Here is an 18,130-nt window from a genome sequence, read left to right as displayed (position 1 = left end):
GTGGGTCTTGTGTATAACATGGTAAAAAGCAATTAAAATCAGAAATATCCATCAATTGCATTACGTGAACATGCTTATGAAATGGGCAAAGAATTTACCAAGTAGGTACGTTGAATATTTAGAAGGAAAAGAAGTGTTCTGAATAGATTTAACTTGACACTAGAAGTTAAAATAGGAACATAACAATCAATAGAATTTTGGAATGTGTACTGTACTGCCTTACAGCTGCTTTCCAATTCTTAAACGGTGATGTTTTTCAAAATGTGTTCTATAATATGTTGGAGCATGCATATCTCAATTTTCTCATCTACACAATTACACAAAAGAGAAATTGTTTAGAAAAATCAGCAAAACATGAACAGTACATATTTAAGTGCTTCATCAAAGCCATTTGAGAGAGTATGCGCTTGTGCATGTGTATGTGAAGAGGATAAAAGGAGAGAAGAAAAGACACAAACATAGGCTTACATATAGCTATAATCAAAACAAATACAATTACATGTTTATTTCTGTATTAAAGCAATACCAGTTTCAGAAATAGCAACAACAAGTTACCATTTTAAACCACTACCACTGACAGCTGAAAATGAAACAAATTAGCATTCTCTTTATTGCTATACACTCTGACCGCATCATACACAGTATTCTGGATAATATATGCAATACTTTTTTGTAAAACACCAGCTTTAAAATACTAACAAAAACTAAATAAGGCTAACAGCCTTTCAAGGACAAATATGTCTAGGAGAATGAAATTCTTTGCCTTCAACCGTTTTTTAAACAAAAATAGGATCAGCAGAGTCCAAAATAGGATCAGCAGAGTCCAAAATAGGAATTTTATTTTGTGTTCTACTAGCAGCGTGGCAAAAAAAGGGCAAATTTCATCCCCAGATGTCCTCTCATATTGACTGATCATGACCTTGCAACAAAAGCTTTCATCTCTATACACTTGGGCTGTTCCTCATTGCAAACAGCAGAGCTTGTATCATGACATCACCATTCATTGGTGGATGGGACCATAGACTCAAAAGGTGTAAACCAAAGATTGATACAAAAAAATATACATACATATATACATATATCTCCACTTCTTTTGCTATAATTTTTTTCTTTTCCCCATCTCCTCCTGGCACATAGAACACTAGACCTACAACAGTTGTGTTAAAGTTATACAGGCAGCCTCATCATGTATCGAATTAGTCCTAGTCAAAAACCCTGCAGAAGCTAGTGTTTAGCTTCTTGTCCTATTGTTATCATGTGCAGTGACAACATCTAATACTAGAAACCATTTTTATTCAAACAATGGGCATTAGCACCTAGTCAATAAGTTGACCTTTTACAAATGTTCACAAATATGATTGGCATAGGAGCAAAGGAACTCACCAATTCAGGCAGATAAGCTTAAAGTATTAGCTAAGTGCTTGGACTAAAAAAACGTTAGTTGGATTCCTCAATTTCAGAACATTAAAGAAACACAAACTCAGCAGTTTCAAAGTTTCTGGAAGTTGCCATAAACCAAATTCATAATAATGGAAAATTGCTTCCTACATTTCTACTATACTTTGTTAATTAAAATGTCACAGTATAATTGGCACAAATTTACTTTTTAAAATGCTGATTATTCATTATAATTGTTTATATTTGAGTTAAGTCAAACAACTGCAGTTTGTTGCTTTAATGAAGGCATGTATAAGGATGCCAAATTTTCTAGGAACAATCCATGAATTTCAGCAGCATGAGAGTGTAGCAGTAAAGAGGACTGAAATAGAACACCCATTAAGTTAAATATTCAGGAACACATATGAATCTATTCACCTCACATTTAAAATTAAGGGGATTATATTCAGTGTGTTCTGTGCCATACACATACAACAGTGTCAGACTTATATTGTTGACCTGAACATGTAAACCTTGTGATTCAGTAGACTATAAATAAAAAAATATCTGGCAATTCACAGCTTATTTACAAAACAAAAGCATCATCCACTAGAAGTGCATTAACAATTGCTAGTGAATAAAAACAAGGTAATTGTATGCTTTCAATTTAATATTTGATCACAAGGTGATTGGAAAGGAAACCGTTCACTTCATTCTTCTTGGCATCCTAAATCAAAATATGGTTTAACAGTTTCCAAGTAGCTCTGCAGTCTTGGAATTCAGGTTGATTCTTTGCCCAGATACTGTTCAGTGGATTCTTCAGTTTGTGTTTCCTTCTTGACTGATGATGTACTATTATCCAATTGGAAAAGCGGGAAGAGGTCACATTGAAGAAGTTCTCCATACAATGATTTTTTCAGGCCTGGTTTTCTCATATTCACCAGCACTGCTGCATAGTCACTGATCAATATTCAATCTGGTGTCAAATAATCAAATCAACTGCCAGCCAATTCCTCATGACTACGTAAAGGAACTTCTGTGTTGTCTCACTGTAGATTTTTTTTTAAACCAGGTTTACAAGTCCATCAATTTTTCTGAGCAAGCAACCCTAACCCTCACTAAACTATTGTGCCCATTTTAGATTAATAGCGTCTCACTGGAGCCAGCTCCGGTGTCAAGTTTACAGTTATATTTTTAAACAAGGCTTCAACTGTAATATTTGGAAAGTACTTCAAGTTTTGCAGGCCATCAAGTTTTTGCCTTTCTTTAGAATGTCTCAATAAAGCATATCTGTAATAAAAAAAAACATTTCAGTGAAACAGTTTATTGAGGATGCTTTCATGTCAGTCAAAATAATCAAATAACCAAATAACAATTTAACAAATGTTGCTTGAATTTGTAGACAACAATAAACAAAGTAGAGAGCTTCAATTTTTCAAAACTATTAGCTTCAACAAAAAAATATTGTACTAATCGAGTTAGTACCACAACAGATTGAAGTATAGCCGAATTAATATATTAGTGATTCAAAAACAAAACAAATCTATTTTTAATCCAAATTCTTCGATCTTGGTTTGTTACTTATACAATGAAGGGTCAGAATGTGTCAAGAGATCAATGGTTCAGTGGCATTCTTAAAAGGTTTACAGGAACATAGACACAGGAGGAGATCATTTACCCTATCAAGCCTGCTCCACCATGTTAGGTCATGGCAGATCATCTGTTCAATGCCATTTTACCACACTATCTCCATATCCCTTAACATCATTAATCGCCAGAAATTTATGCTTGAACCTGCTCAATGATTGAGCTTCAACAACCCTCTGGGTTAATGAATTCCAGAGAGATTGTTCAAGTTTGTAGCATTCTCCCCAACATCATCTTCTATAAAAAGTTTAGTTTTATGACATCAGTACTGAAGAAATTTTTACAATTTCAGATGTTAAATGATATTCAAATAAACATTTCACAAAACGGCGAAGCTAAAACTCAAGAGCCATATTTGAACATTTGCATTTTACTCAGTTATGCTTTATATTTGTAAGTTAAATGGACAACTGGGGAGGTTTTTTTTGGTGTTATGGTTTCCTTAAATGATTAAGGAGCTATGAAATGTACACTAGCCTGGACTTTGCAACAGCAACATATTGAACATGTCAGTGCCATCATCAAACTGCACAAACATCAACAGTACCTTTAGGAATCTGCTATATGCAGAGTAATGTAGAAATGTACAAGTTGTAGTCCAAAATCTACACTTCTGCAAAAATTAGTTTTTGGAGTCTACTCCAAAATTTATACTTCTATTTCAAGATCTCTTCAATCATTTATCATTCAATCAAAAAAAATTACATTAAAACATGTAGGATCAAGTAAGTTCAAAATTTTCTGATTTTTTTCTGTCTGAGACTAGTTTATGTGGTTGGCTACTTATACTTTATATACTGATCTCACTGCCATTATAATCTCATTATGTGGGTGCCAAATTTAAAATCTGGTTAGGCAAGGGAATTAATTACATTTTATGAACAGTTCCTGTACAATTAACAGGAAGTGCCACTATTTTACTGGTGATGGCAAAATCTAGCATACAATCTTCAAAAAGTCAGATAGAAAAGATGAATAAATAAGTAATTATTCCATGTAAGGTAGTAACTTTATTTATGAAACTTGGAGTTAGTTGATATTGGTACTTAAAGCACCAATTGCACATGTTCACTGATACTCACACAGTGACAGCCATCAGATTGCATATCAAGGCAGAGATGCTTAGTTAGATTGGAACAAGGTCGGCTAGGTGGACCTCAAAATATGAGTTCTCTGATTGGGGCTGTAAACCTGGTCCAATCAAGGATCCTGGGCTGACAACTGGAGGGCGGCACGGTGGTACAGTGGTTAGCACTGCTGCCTCGCAGCGCCAGAGACCCGGGTTCAATTCCCACCTCAGGCGACTGACTGTGTGGAGTTTGCACATTCTCCCCGTGTCTGCGTGGGTTTCCTCCGGGTGCTCCGGTTTCCTCCCACAGTCCAAAGATGTGCAGGTCAGGTGAATTGGCCATGCTAAATTGCCCGTAGTGTTAGGTAAGGGGTAAATGTAGGGGTATGGGTGGGTTACGCTTCGGCGGGTCGGTGTGGACTTGTTGGGCCAAAGGGCCTGTTTCCACACTGTAAGTAATCTAATCTAAAACTATAAATAGAAATGCCAGGGGTTCTGTTCACTCTAAGCGCTGGCTCTGAGCTAGCTGGGTCAGTGTCATGCACTGTGCACATATAAAGGGTGACATAGTGATGGGATACTGACCTTCATTAACTTATTTCAGATGAACCACCTGAAATCGATTTTGGAAACAGTGCTTGGTCAGAGGATACCCAAAGATTTGTTTTCTTGATAAAGAAAATTTTATCAACTGTGTTGGAATCACATTTCACACATCTGAGAAAATCTCCTTTCTGAAACTTCATCCACAATGATTAGATAAATACTTGTATCAGTTTGTTAGTACACTGCCAATTTAATTTAATGGTCAAAAGCAACACAGCTGTTGCACTCCAGGCCTGAAAGTACATATTTAAGCTTCAAATTCTAATATAGGCTTTTGCACTTTGACAAATACTTTTCTATGGATTTTGAAAATAAAAAAAAATTAGAATAATCTACAAAAAGGTATATTGTTTATACAAGAAAAGTCAGTCTCAGTGCAAATTTTCCTTTCAGCAAGGGCTTTGCTTCTATTTGCTATCTGCAATAGTTTGGATTGGTTTTTCATTTGTTTCCTACATTTTAATGCTCCTAACCTTTGGAATTTGCTTGAATAAAATGTTGAAAGATAGGGCCAGGTTGATTACATATGCTTACACGAGTGAACAGTAATTTATTAATGCATGGGGTAAAAGGACTCAAATGGAAGGTTTTTAAAGCCAACTTACACACAGGATACTTTCATAATGCTGAATGGTATGTGTTGGAGCATGAAGAGCACCATTACTACAATAGCTCTTTTAGAGCTATATATACATGGCAGAAATTCCATTAAGAATTTCCACCTTGTCAAATACCTATTTTAGCTAATTTTATGAATTAGCATATGCTATTTTGTCTTATCTTCTCTCTTCAGAATCTAAATCCAACAGTATATTAAGATATAATATGAAACGTCCTGCTCACCTTCCCAAGAACTGCACTTCCCCTCGATGGTGATGAGGAACTGATTTGTATTTTCCTAAATCACCCCCTGGTCTTGTTACTGTAAGTCCAGCAAACTGAACCCTGAAAACAGCCAAACAGATTCTTTAATAAATGTTCTTAGTTCAATCAAAACACTTGAACATTTTACACTTACTTTGAAGCAAATAGAGTTTCAAGTCAAACTGTTGGACCAAAGGGTCCGTATCCATACTGTACATCTGTATGATTCTAAGTGTTGAGAAGAATTTCAACAGCAAACACAGCTGTTACTTGAATTTGACAAAGTGATCAGCAAGTACAGTTCAAAAAACGTCTAGAAGATTACTCACCTGAGGTAGCAGCACCCATTGCTTTTCATGTTAAATTATCCTCCATTTACCTCAATTTGTGAGAGAGGGGCAGAACAAAGAATAACTCAAGAAACTTGTCCTAATAACAAATCTTACTAATTAACCTAGTGTGATTCAGTCTTCGACCTGTGTACAGTATTGCCATCAAAAAACTTACACCATTTTTTAAATTAAGAACCAAAATAATCCAAACAAAAAGCTGTACAAATGAATCTACTTTCTCTTTAAAAGAACACAGAATTCAGTGCATCAATGCTAACAAATATTCAATAACAAAATGTGTAAGTCAAACTTGTCTCAAAAAGACAAGTGAAAAGTATTTTATGGCAATTGCCATAATTTAGAACCTCAAAGCAAGAGCCAAATTTAACTCCAACAAGAGATCAATCTTGACTATTTAAAGATTTATTCAATAATGACATTAGTAGGGTTCAGTGCCTACATAAGGTTTTCACCATTCTTCAACTTAGGTGAAAATTTAATGTCTCAGGATATTTACTCTTCATCTGGCTTCCCCTCTTGTATTTGGGGATGATCCTTTAGCTCTTACATAGCACCATTCCATCACACCTTATGAGGATAACATTCTATTAGAGATCAAATCAGCTTTACAACATCTCTCCCTTGCCAACTGCAGCAGAAAAAAATACATTCAACAATTTCCAAGGAAAAGCAGCTGAACTTTGCAAGTTCCAACATCAGACTGTGAATGCTGGAAATTGAAACTATATCATTCTGTTGTTACTCATCAGGATTGTCACCATATGAACAGATCAAACACCAATGACCCAAGAAAGACATTCCAGCAAAATATCTAAACTCGACCACTGGGTAATGTAAGTATATCTTGTTCTCTCCAAGCTTACTGAAGAGCTTCAATAAATTGATAATTATGTAAATGTAAGCATACAACACCTGTAACATGTAGCAATGCTGCAGCAGTAACTAGTGCCTTTATCTTCAGGGCTACTATATTAAAATTAAAACTAGAAATTTTCCTAATTGAAATAAAATGGAGACAGCTATTCCACAAATCTTATAGTACTGGGGAAAGGTATATCATTGACTTGCATTTTGTAGAATTTGCTCATATTCCTGGGATAGTTTCAAAGCTTCATGGCCTCTTGGGTGCTATCAATTTGAAAAAGATCAGTATGTGTTTAAACTTGGCACATAGAAAGACATTTTATTTTCTTCTCTGCAATCTATGACAGAGTAGGTAACAAAAGCAGGGAAGTTGTTTCCATTGGCAGGTGAAACTAGAACTAGGGAGTACAGCCTCAAAATAAGGGGGAACAGATTTAGGAACGAGTTGAGGAGGAACTTCTTCACCCAAAGGGTTACGAATCTGTGGAATTCCTTGTCCAGTAAAGCAGTTAAGGCTACCTCGTTGAATGTTTTTAAGGCAGAGATTGTTTTTGAACAATAAAGGAAGTAAGGGCTATAGTGAGTGGGCGGGTAAGTGGAGCTGAGTCGATGAAAAGATCAGCCATGATCTTATTAAATGGCGGATCAGGCTCAAACGGGGCCAGATGGCCTACTCCTGTTCCTAGCTCTTATGTTCTCACATTATTTTCTTATGACCACTTCACTCTCAATTCTATTTGAATCAATTTTCATTTTTCCTCCCACACCTCCAAACAAACTCACAATACCCAAAAAAATCCAACTGTAGTGAAGCTGTTATCTATTCCTGACAATACAGAGTAGGAAACTGAACAGAAGAATGGCTGTGACCAGAAAAAGTTCTGGATTGATAATATCAGATGAGCCAAACTTAGACGGGCCTCTCATATGGCAGTGAGGAATGCAGATACTGGAGATCAGAGTTGAGAGAGTAGTGCTGGAAAAGAATAACAGGTCAGTCAGCATTCGAGGAGCAGGAGATTTTTTAACAGCAGAGGTCCTTTGCAGTTCTGAGTGCATGTGGCCCTCAGCTGAGGCAGGGCTGACTGTAGAGATTAGGTGGCGGCGCATGTCTGCAAGAGCAGAGCGGAGGATGCAGAAGGAGAACTGTTTCTGGAGGTTTTGAACTTATAGCAGGTACTGGTTGTCCTGTTCAGATCAAAATTGTGTTGGTCTGAATGTAGTCTGGAGTCCATGCGATTTAAGGGCTTTTGCCCTAAACATCGATTCTCCTGCTCCTTGGATGCTGCCTGACCTGCTGTGCTTTTCCAGCACCACACACACTTGGCTCTCAAATTACAGGACCAATCAATTATCGCAGAGTTTGGCCAAAGTAAAGAATAAGATCGTAGACAAATCTAGAGCAGTAACTGCAAAATAGTTTCACCAACTGGTAGGCACCAAGATACATTGTTTGCATGAATAGAACTGGACTGTTTTACCATTTTTTGCCAGATTACTCTTTGGTGTTTAAAGCTGAAATGTATAATGCAAAAGCAACTGCTGTTGTCTAGACCAACATGGATGGAATTGAAAAGCTGCTTCTGATAAGGTGGTCCAGGAAGCCACAGTCACAAAGCAATGTAAACACATAATCCAATTTGTATGCTGCTACCAAGACAGCCTAGATGACCTCCGGCATTTCTGAGCTGTAGATCAGGAAATTGGATAAAATGCATCAATGATAAAGGATAATTATCACCCCAGTGACCTGTTCATCTGCTAGGATAACAGAAACGCTCCAGGATTTCACACTGCAGCATGAAAACACAGAAAACGTGTTTGACTATCAATGGTGTATGGGTAGATGATGACTTAGTGGTATTATCACTCGACTATTAATCCAGAGATCCAAGTAATGCTCTGGGCCCTGGGTTTGAATCCTGCCACAGCAGATGATGGAACTTGAGTTCAACAATAATGCCGAAATAAGAGTCTGATGATAATAATGAAATATCAAGAAGAACCCATCTGGTTCACAAATATCCTTAAGAGAAGGTAACTGCCATCCTTACCTGGTCTGGTTTGCATTTGATTCCAGAACCATAGCAATATGGTTGACTCTTAACTCCCCTCTGGCAAGTTAGGGATGGGCAACAAATGCTGACCTAGCCAGCAATTACCTCATCCCTTGAACGAATATTAATAAAACCTTTCCAGCTTGCTACGTGGAAAAAGATTACTTTGCTTTTATAGTGCTAATTTACAAGATTTTTAAAATACAGTTTACACTTTTACTAAGTTAGATCATTGTAAGGGGTGAACAAATTTTAAAATAAAAGAATTTTTCCTTTTTTTGGGACACAGTGCTTATAGGCAACTCCGTGTTCCATCGGGTTTGTAATGTTAAAAGATTAAATTCTACTGTCTCTCTGGACATTAATGTAATATTAAAGGGATAAACTGCACTGTCTTTGGGTGGGGACGAAAGCCATGAAAGAATGTGGATGACTATCCATTGTAATTTACACTTCATTTAAACATTATTCCGCTGCTATTGTCAAATTAAACTATCAATTCAATCTCTTCCATTGTCTTGGGGAAATCACCGAGTTAGGAAACCGTTTGCATAATGATTTCCCAGATTTAGGGCATTAGCATTATCTTCGAGGATGATCTCATCCTGCCACTGTCCCTGGGGTAGCATGTGACTGAGTGACTGGGGTTGTCTCGAGTCCCATGTGACTATGGGGGAGTGGTCAGAGCATCTGTAAGTATGGCCAACTACCTCTACAAAGGGGAGGTAATGCGATTTCTTTGTGGAGTGCCTCACTGTGACTCAACCTTGCACAGCTACAGAGGGGGTCAAAGGGGGCCACCTAGCCTGTACAAGCTTTAATAAACTTTAACGATTTCCTTTGGTTCAGAGAGCTTTTTGCCATGACCCCGTAAGCTTTGCGAGGTGTGTTAAAGGTTCCTCCAGAAAGCCTGTATTGTACTGCGCTTAATAAATTTGGTTGCTTGCTCACAGAAGTTGGTGTGTTGCAGTTGCATCAAGTGTGCAAAACCTCAGGAAAAGAACCTAACAGGGTTACCTCACCTAATACAATGTTGTCAACCAAGCTTTTCATCATCTTCACCTGTTCTAATACAGAATTCAGAGTCACTGTTGAGAGACATCTTAGGATGTCTGACCAAATGTCGCATACAAGTACCAATTGTTTCCCTTTCTGCAGCCATCAGCATTGCATATCACTCAATTTTCTTTTAATGCCTCTCAACTATCTAGCCCAGATACATTATTGATTTGAATCTACTCTTTGCCAGCTGCGTGGGCCAAACCAATGTCAACAGCGATGGCTCCTCCAAATCCCTCAGTCACCCGGAAAGAGATATACCTTCTCTTCCTCTTCTTCATTTAGACATATGGGGTCAGCTTCCACAATATTTTGGTAACATTCAGTACAACCTGCCATCACTTTCTGACTCCAAGCATTTCTTCAGCTCAACAATGGAAAGACCAAAGCTGTAGTTTCTACTCCAAACACCATATTCTCATCACTGATTCTGCCCCTCTACACTTACCTCAGGATAAACCAAACCAATTTATTCAAAGTTAATATCCCTTCAATTCTAAATAACCTACAACAAATATTACTATGATCGCACTTTCATAACTTTCACATCCAGACCAGTCTAATACAAGGCACCCTACCTGGTATGAGTGACTGAAGACCTTTTCCATTTTAATTTTATATGACTGATTCCAAATAAAGAAGTTGTGGCCCCATTTATAGATTCCTCGGTTGGAGTTAAAATAATTTAATGATACCTCTCAGAACCTGGTTTATTTCAATGAAACCTGCAATTCACTCATCCTCTCAGAGATTTGATTAATGATAGGTTCCTGCATTTTCCAGATGATTTGGGTCAGGCCTGCTAGCATACATGTTCCCTCTGCCTTCTTCGTCCCACCTTTCTATTCCATTTGATAACTTCAAATCTGCTGGAGCGACATTATTTAGAGTTGAGGGGATTTCAGTCACAGCCACCTACATTCTGCTTCTTGTCTCTCTCGACTCTTTTTCTCTTGTTGTGTCTTCATCTCATCAAAATCACTTTTGCAAATTAAGCATTTAAATCAATCATTCCTCCTAATCCATTCAATTTGTCCTAGTATCAGTTTTTCTTTATGCTCTGTAAAGCACTAGGAATGATTTTCTATGTTAGACGTTAGTATGCCAATTTAAGTAGTGTTGCTACCATTGATGCATTGCTCATCAACCAGATAGACGGTTTAAAAAAGGTGGAGCGAATGAGAGATTATTTACAGCTAGCTCATGAATCATGGCCTGTTTTGAGATTTTTCAATCAATCAGTCTGTATTTGTGCACAAAAATATATATTGATTTCAGACAACATCCAAAAACATTTAGAAGTTAGAGCCATGTGATCATTACAAGTAAGCAAGGGCATCATGTGGTGTTATTATCTTTGCTTGCATAAGCTTGTGGAAATGAGGGCAAATTGAGTGCATCAGGAAAGTAAAATGCTTCATTGTACAAGTGATAACTATTGCTTTTCATCCTCCCCATTTAGAAAACCACCAATGTCATATTTGTAGCAGCTGATTGCAGCTGTAACAGACAAACATGCTTGTTAGTAAATTCTTTATTATCTTTATTAAAAGTCTCTGACTCCAGAATTCCCAGATTTGGGTGAATACTGCAAGGTGGGGAAGGGTGTTTGTTGCAAAGGCAGGATTTGGATTGGGAATTCGTATTAACTACTGGATTTGCTTTGGTTTACTTTGCTGGGATTTTCTGGCATCTGCTACACTGGACATTCTAATGTCAGTTGTTAATATTGGACAAGTCAGATCCCAGACTGAAGTCAGACTTGATAAATAAAAACAAAAACAAAACATGATCTAATGATGTGATCTTAAAAAGAAAAACAAGCATGCAATGCTGCAGATTTGGTTGAAGCATAAAAGCAAACAGTATATTATGCAAAAGACAAAGATGAACTAGGTTAATCTAAATTATTTAAAACAGCATAACTTGAAAGATTTTAAACACGACAAAAATGCAATTACATCTATTGGAATGTCATCACTCTGTTGTGCTCAAATACCATAGTAAATCCTCTTCTCTATCAGATCTGTAGGTTTGACTTAATAATTTCTTCCAATTCCCAGTCTGGAGAGTTTCAAACCTATTTATTGACATGCCACACAACACAAATTAAAATTTTCTTTACTTCAAACAACCCTTTCAGAATTCTACCCAAAACACTTCTGGCCTGGAACTTTCACCAAAAATGTCTTCTGAGGTAACCTATTTCTCAACATTCTGAACTTCTGTCTTTCTCTAGGAAAAAAAACTTTCATAAATATAATTTCAACCAGGATTTATTTTTGCGATCTGAAACAAATAAGTTTTCAAACTAAGGGTTTTAGTTCCCTTAAGCAATGAAAAAATACATTCCTGATTCTAAATGAAAACAAGTGAAAATTCTTCAATTTTTAGTCTGTTCACTCATCAAATTCTCCCAATGATAACACACATCCAACAACATCCCAGGAATTTACACACTCAGGCTGTTGTTTATAACAAAAACAAGACTCCAGAAATATTGACTGTCAATCAATAAAGCCCCTCATGCACATAAGTTTTTAAAATTCATACATCATAAGAGCACCATACAGGCCCTTGGGCCCACCATGTTGCGCCAACTTGTGAGACCAATCTAAAGCCCATCTAACCTACACTATTTCAATTCTGGTAAATCTCTTCTGCACCCTTACCAATGCTTCCAGATCCTTTCCATAATATGGTGACCAGAACTGTACACAATGCTCCAAGTGCAGCCACACCAGAGTTTTGTATAGCTGCAACATGACCTCATGCGCCAAAACTCAACTGAGTAAAGAACCTACCTCTGATATCTGTCCTATATCTATCACCCCTCAGTTTAAAGCAGTGTCTCATCATGCTAGTCATCACCATCTGAGGAAAAAGGTTCACACTGTCCACTCTATCTGATCATCTTGTATGTCTCTATTAAGTCACCTCTTAACCTTCTTCTCTCCAACAAAAACAGCTTCAAGTCCCTCAGCCTTTCCTCATAAGACCTTCCCTCCAAACCAGGCAGCATTCTGGTAAATCTCTTCTGCACCTTTACCAATGCTTCCAGATCCTTCCCATAATATGGTGACCAGAACTGTACACAATGCTCCAAGTGCAGCCACACCAGAGTTTTGTATAGCTGCAACATGACCTCATGCGCCAAAACTCAATCCCTCAACCAGTAAACACTAACACACCATACGCCTTCTTCCCTGCCCTATAAACCTGGGTGACAACTTTCAGGGATCTGTGCATATGGACAATGAGATCTCTCCGCTTATCCATACTACCAAGAATCTCACTACCAGTCCAGTATTCTATATTCCTATTACTCCTTCCAAAGGAATCACCTCACATTTTTCCACATTAAACTCCACTTGCCACTTCTTCACCCAGCTCTGCAACTTATCTATGTTCCTCTGTAACCTGAAATATCCTTCCACACTGTCCACAACTCCACCAACTTTACTGACATCCGCAAATTTACTAAGCCATCCTTCTACGCCCTCATCCAGGTCATTTATAAAAATGTCAAACAGCAGTGGCCCCAAAACAGATCCTTGCAGAACACCACTAGTAACTGAACTCTAGGATGAACATTTCCCATCAACCGCCACCCTCTGTCTTCTTGCAGCTAGCCAATTTCTGATTCAAACTGCTAAATCACCCTCAATCCCATGCATCCAAATTTTCTGCAATAGCCTACCATGGGGAGCCTTATCAAACGCTTTACTGAAATTACTTTTAACGTTAAAAATCACACAACACCAGGTTATGGTCCAACAGGTTTAATTGGAAGCACACTAGCTTTCGGGAATCAGGAATGTATTTTTTCATTGCTTAAGGGAACTAAAACCCTTAGTTTGAAAACTTATTTGTCACCCTGATGAAGAAGCGTCGCTCCGAAAGCTAGTGTGCTTCCAATTAAACCTGTTGGACTATAACCTGGTATTGTGTGATTTTTAACTTTGTACACCCCAGTCCAACACCGGCATCTCCGAATCATGACTACTTTTAACGTGGTATTGATTTGAATACATCCACCTGTTTTAAACCAAAGTGTTTTGAATGAATTGAATTCATAACATATGAATTTAGACATATAGCTACTTAAATATATCAAAACTAACCTACCTTTTCCAGAGATCATCATCTTCACCTCCCCAACCCCAAAATGCATTTGGGAAACCATTGATTTTCCTAAACTGTTCCACTGTTAATCCACTCACTCCGCCAAAAAATTCATCATAAGGAAGCCTGTCAAAAAGAAAAGAAAAACTATAATAAACAATTAAAATATCTTTTAAATAATTCAATACTCACTTAAGTGCTATAAAAGGTTTAAAATAAGACAGATTTGGGTTGTAAATTTGCTCGCTAAGCTTTTGGTTTGTTCTCAGACATTTCGTTACCATGCTAGATAAAATGATCAGCGAGCCTCTGCTGGTATTTTGTCCCACTTTCTATTTATGGGTCTTGGACTGTTAAAGGTGGGTAATATCATTTCCAGATCTTTTTCTCAGAGGTTAGTGATTAAACATCTGAAAACAAACCTACTAGCACAGTGAACAAACGTACAACCCAAACCCCAACTTGAGCTACAAATCTTCTCAAAAGCTGCAATAAGACAGATTCATATGGTTGCAGGAGTATATCACAGAAAAGTACGTGAACGCACAACTTTGGAGAACCAGTAGGCGATTCAGCCCATTGAGCTTGCTCTTCCATTCAAAAATCCACATTCCTACCTAATAAACTTTCACCATCTCGCTGAAGAACAATCTGCCTCAAAAGAATTCAAGGATTATGTTTCCACAACCCTTTTGGAAAACAGGTTTCAAAGACTCTCAAACCTCAGAAAAAAAAGTTTGCTTCAGATATGAACTAAATGGGTGGCCCCTAATTCTTCATTAAGAGATGACATTCTCTCCACATCTATGCTATCAAGATTCCTCAAATCACTTCATTCTTCAAAACACCAGCACATACACGTCAAACCCATCCAACCTTTCCTTTTATGACAACTCCAGCATTTGAAGTATTAGTCTAGTAAAACATCTCCAAATGGTCTTAAAGCACCTTCCCATAAAAAGAAAGTGACTAATATTGTACATAGTACTCCAGATGCCACCTCACCAGTGCCCTGTATAATTGAAACAAACTTCCTTAGGTCTGTATTCAAATCCCCTCAAGATAAATGAACAGATTGACTTTCCAAATTACTTATTTTACCTGCACACTCACGTTTTGATGCAAGCACGAGTCATGGAGATATACAGCATGGAAACAGACCCTTCGATCCAACTCGTCCATTGGACCAGATATCCCAACCCATTCTAGTCCCACCCGCCAGCAGCTGGCTCATATCCCTCCAAACTCTTCCTATTCATATACCCATCCAGATGCCTTTTAAATGTTGTAATTGTACTAGCCTACACACACACACACACACACACACACACCCAATTAGGACTGTTATCTCTTTCCCCTCTCACCCTAAACCTATGCCCTCTTGTTCTGGACTCCCCCACCCCAGGGAAAAGACCTTGTCTATTTACCCTATCCATGCCCCTCACGATTTTATAAACTTCTAGAAGGTCACCCCTCAGTCTCTGATGATCCAGCGAAAACAGCCCCAGCCTCTTCAACCTCTGCCTATAGCTCAAATCCTCCAACCCTGGCAACGTCCTTGTAAATCTTTTCTGAACGCTTTCAAGTTTCATAACATCGTTCCGAAATATGTAAGTCCACTGGTCACAGGCCTCCAATCTGCAAAACAACCCACGAGGACACCAAGAACCTTCATCTCAAAGCTCCTCAATACTCTCACCATTCCGATAATATGCACCATTTCATATTCTTTTTACCCAAATGAACAATCTCACATTTTCCCACATGATACTCCATCTGCCATATAGTCTAATACTCCTCACCTATCAATATTTTTATAACTCCCTGGTGTTCTCTTCATAAATTACTTCCCTATCTATCTTTGCACCATCACCAGATTTGATAACCATACCTTCCATCCCTTCATCCAAAGTTATTTACATAAATTGTAAGTGGTTGAGGTCCTAGCATTGATCCTTCTGTCTGCCAGGATCAAGGTTTACACTCGACATGATGAATAATAATGAAAATGATGGTTGGAGCAATTACCAATGGAGTCACTGTGAACCTCATATAACCTTTTTGCTGATCTTTTACACAGCACAACCAAGGTTCTTTGAACAAATCACAAGCTTACAGAGCTTTCTGAAGAATTATGCATAGTGTGGATCTTCATTGAGGAGTGCAAAGTAAAATGAACGGACATCTTGTGAACTTCACTCAAATGTTAAAGCTACATATACTTTCCTGAATGACATTTTTTTTAAAAAAACAGACCTATTTCTAGATGTGACTAACCAATCACTTAAGATCAAATGAGAGGTGGACGTACAAGTACATGTATTTATCCAGCTTAGCTGCAAAATGTCTTGGCATCTGTCCACAACCGTAGTAGTTGCGATCATTTTCAGGGATATGATCAACATCGTGAAAGATTACACAATCCCAGTCCATGTCTTTCAAAGCCTCCATAAATCCAACATTGAACAGCATTGCACGGTTAAATGGGTGGAAACCAGCCTGATGAATAAAGTAAGAAAACAATTAACCTTCAACACCATACAAGTTCTTTAGAAATGCTCTTTTAAAGTATTAGCCAAGAGTGGGAAAGGTCCTTTTCAGTGTTACTTGTAACAGAATTACAACAGTTTGAAAATGTTGTGTACAGTTTTACTACATCTAGAAGCACAAAGAATATATTTCGACCATCCTCCCAAATTCCACTGACAATCTCAAAATTATGAGAACTGTAAACATCTCAATATTAGAATATGGATTTTATCTACATCGTCTGATTTTCAATTTTGGGCAATGGAATTTTTAAAATCTTTTGAAATAATAAGTTTTCGTTGCCTCTATTGAAAAAGATATGTAGGTTGTAATCATTCAATTCACATTGCAATTGGTAGCAAAAAGGAAAACTAGGGTGCTGGAAACAGGACCAATAATAATGCAACGCACAATTATAACAGAAGGAAGACATTTATACAGTATAACATTTTTCATGACGATTGGACAAAGTGCTTTATCACCAGTGAGTTACATTTTAAGTCCAGTTAATGCTATACTGCCAGAAACACAACAATCAAGTTGCACCAGTCAGAACAGTTTTGGGCTCCATAATTAAAGGAGGTATGTGCTGGTGTTGGAGGGGGTCCAAAGGAGGTTTACAAGAATGATCCCAGGGACGAAGGACTTGCCATATGAGGACCAATTGAGGACTCTGGGACTATAATCAATGGAGTTTAGAGGGATATTGGGGGAATCTCATTGAAACTTACAGAATTTTGACACAACTGGATAGAGTGGATATGAAGATGATGTTTCCATGAGTAGGACCTGAGCACACAGCAGAGTGATGAATGACTCTTTAGAACTGAGAGGAGGAGGAATTTCTTCATCCAGGGGGCACAGAATCTGTGGAACTCATTGCCTCAGAGGGCTGTAGAGATCAAATCGTTGAATAGATTTTAAGACAGAGATAGATATGTTCTTGATTGGTCAGGGAGATCAAAGATTACAGGGAGAAGGTAGGAAACAGAGTTCAGAAACATATCATCCAAGACTGAATGGTGCAATAGACTCGATGGGCCGAATAGTTTTATTCTGCTCCTATGCCTTATGGTCTTACCAGTAAACTCCCACAAGATAATGGGCTAATGACCAGATAATTATTTCTATTGCGATATTGATTGTGGGAGGAGTATCGGTCAAGACACCAAGGATAATTCACCTGTTCTTTCTAGTAGGTATAGTTTTATGGGGTCTTCTACATTCAGCCAAGCAGGCAGACTGAGGCTGGTTTGAACATTTCTTCAAAACGCATCAGAGAAGGTAGTGAACCAAAACATAGGTAGGAGGAGGGCTGAGGATGTTAGGCAGGCTTTCAGGGAGCTAGGTTGGAAGCTCAAAGTTAGAACGAACAGAGTTGTTGTCTCTGGTTTGTTACCCGTGCCACGTGATAGAGAGTCGAGGAATAGGGAAAGAGAACAGTTAAATGCGTGGCTGCAGGGATGGTGCAGGAGGGAGGGATTCCGGTATCTGGATAACTGGGGTTCTTTCTGGGGAAGATGAGACCTCTATAAACAGGATGGTCTGCACCTGAACCTGAGGGGCACCAGTACCCTTGG

General features: G+C 38.0%; 1 protein-coding gene across 4 annotated transcripts in view; it reads right to left on the bottom strand.

The window, feature by feature from the left end:
- Positions 1 to 471: 471 nt before the first annotated feature.
- The window catches only part of LOC122560075 (beta-1,4-galactosyltransferase 5-like), a 98,739-nt gene continuing 81,080 nt past the window's right edge, over positions 472 to 18,130 (bottom strand). For all 4 annotated transcript variants that reach the window (XM_043710289.1, XM_043710287.1, XM_043710288.1 and 1 more), the window contains exons 6-9: positions 16,333 to 16,520; positions 14,025 to 14,147; positions 5,543 to 5,644; positions 472 to 2,667 (exon numbers count right to left, since the gene is read on the bottom strand). In XM_043710289.1, coding sequence (XP_043566224.1) covers positions 2,520 to 2,667; positions 5,543 to 5,644; positions 14,025 to 14,147; positions 16,333 to 16,520 — 561 coding nt within the window. In that variant the 3' untranslated portion in view covers positions 472 to 2,519. The remainder of the gene's footprint in view (positions 2,668 to 5,542; positions 5,645 to 14,024; positions 14,148 to 16,332; positions 16,521 to 18,130) is intronic.

Source organism: Chiloscyllium plagiosum, chromosome 20 (genome assembly GCF_004010195.1).
Source record: "Chiloscyllium plagiosum isolate BGI_BamShark_2017 chromosome 20, ASM401019v2, whole genome shotgun sequence".
Taxonomy (NCBI): Eukaryota; Metazoa; Chordata; class Chondrichthyes; order Orectolobiformes; family Hemiscylliidae; genus Chiloscyllium; species Chiloscyllium plagiosum.
The sequence above is the reverse complement of the archived record's forward strand: the minus strand, read 5'-3'. Positions and strand labels throughout refer to the sequence as shown.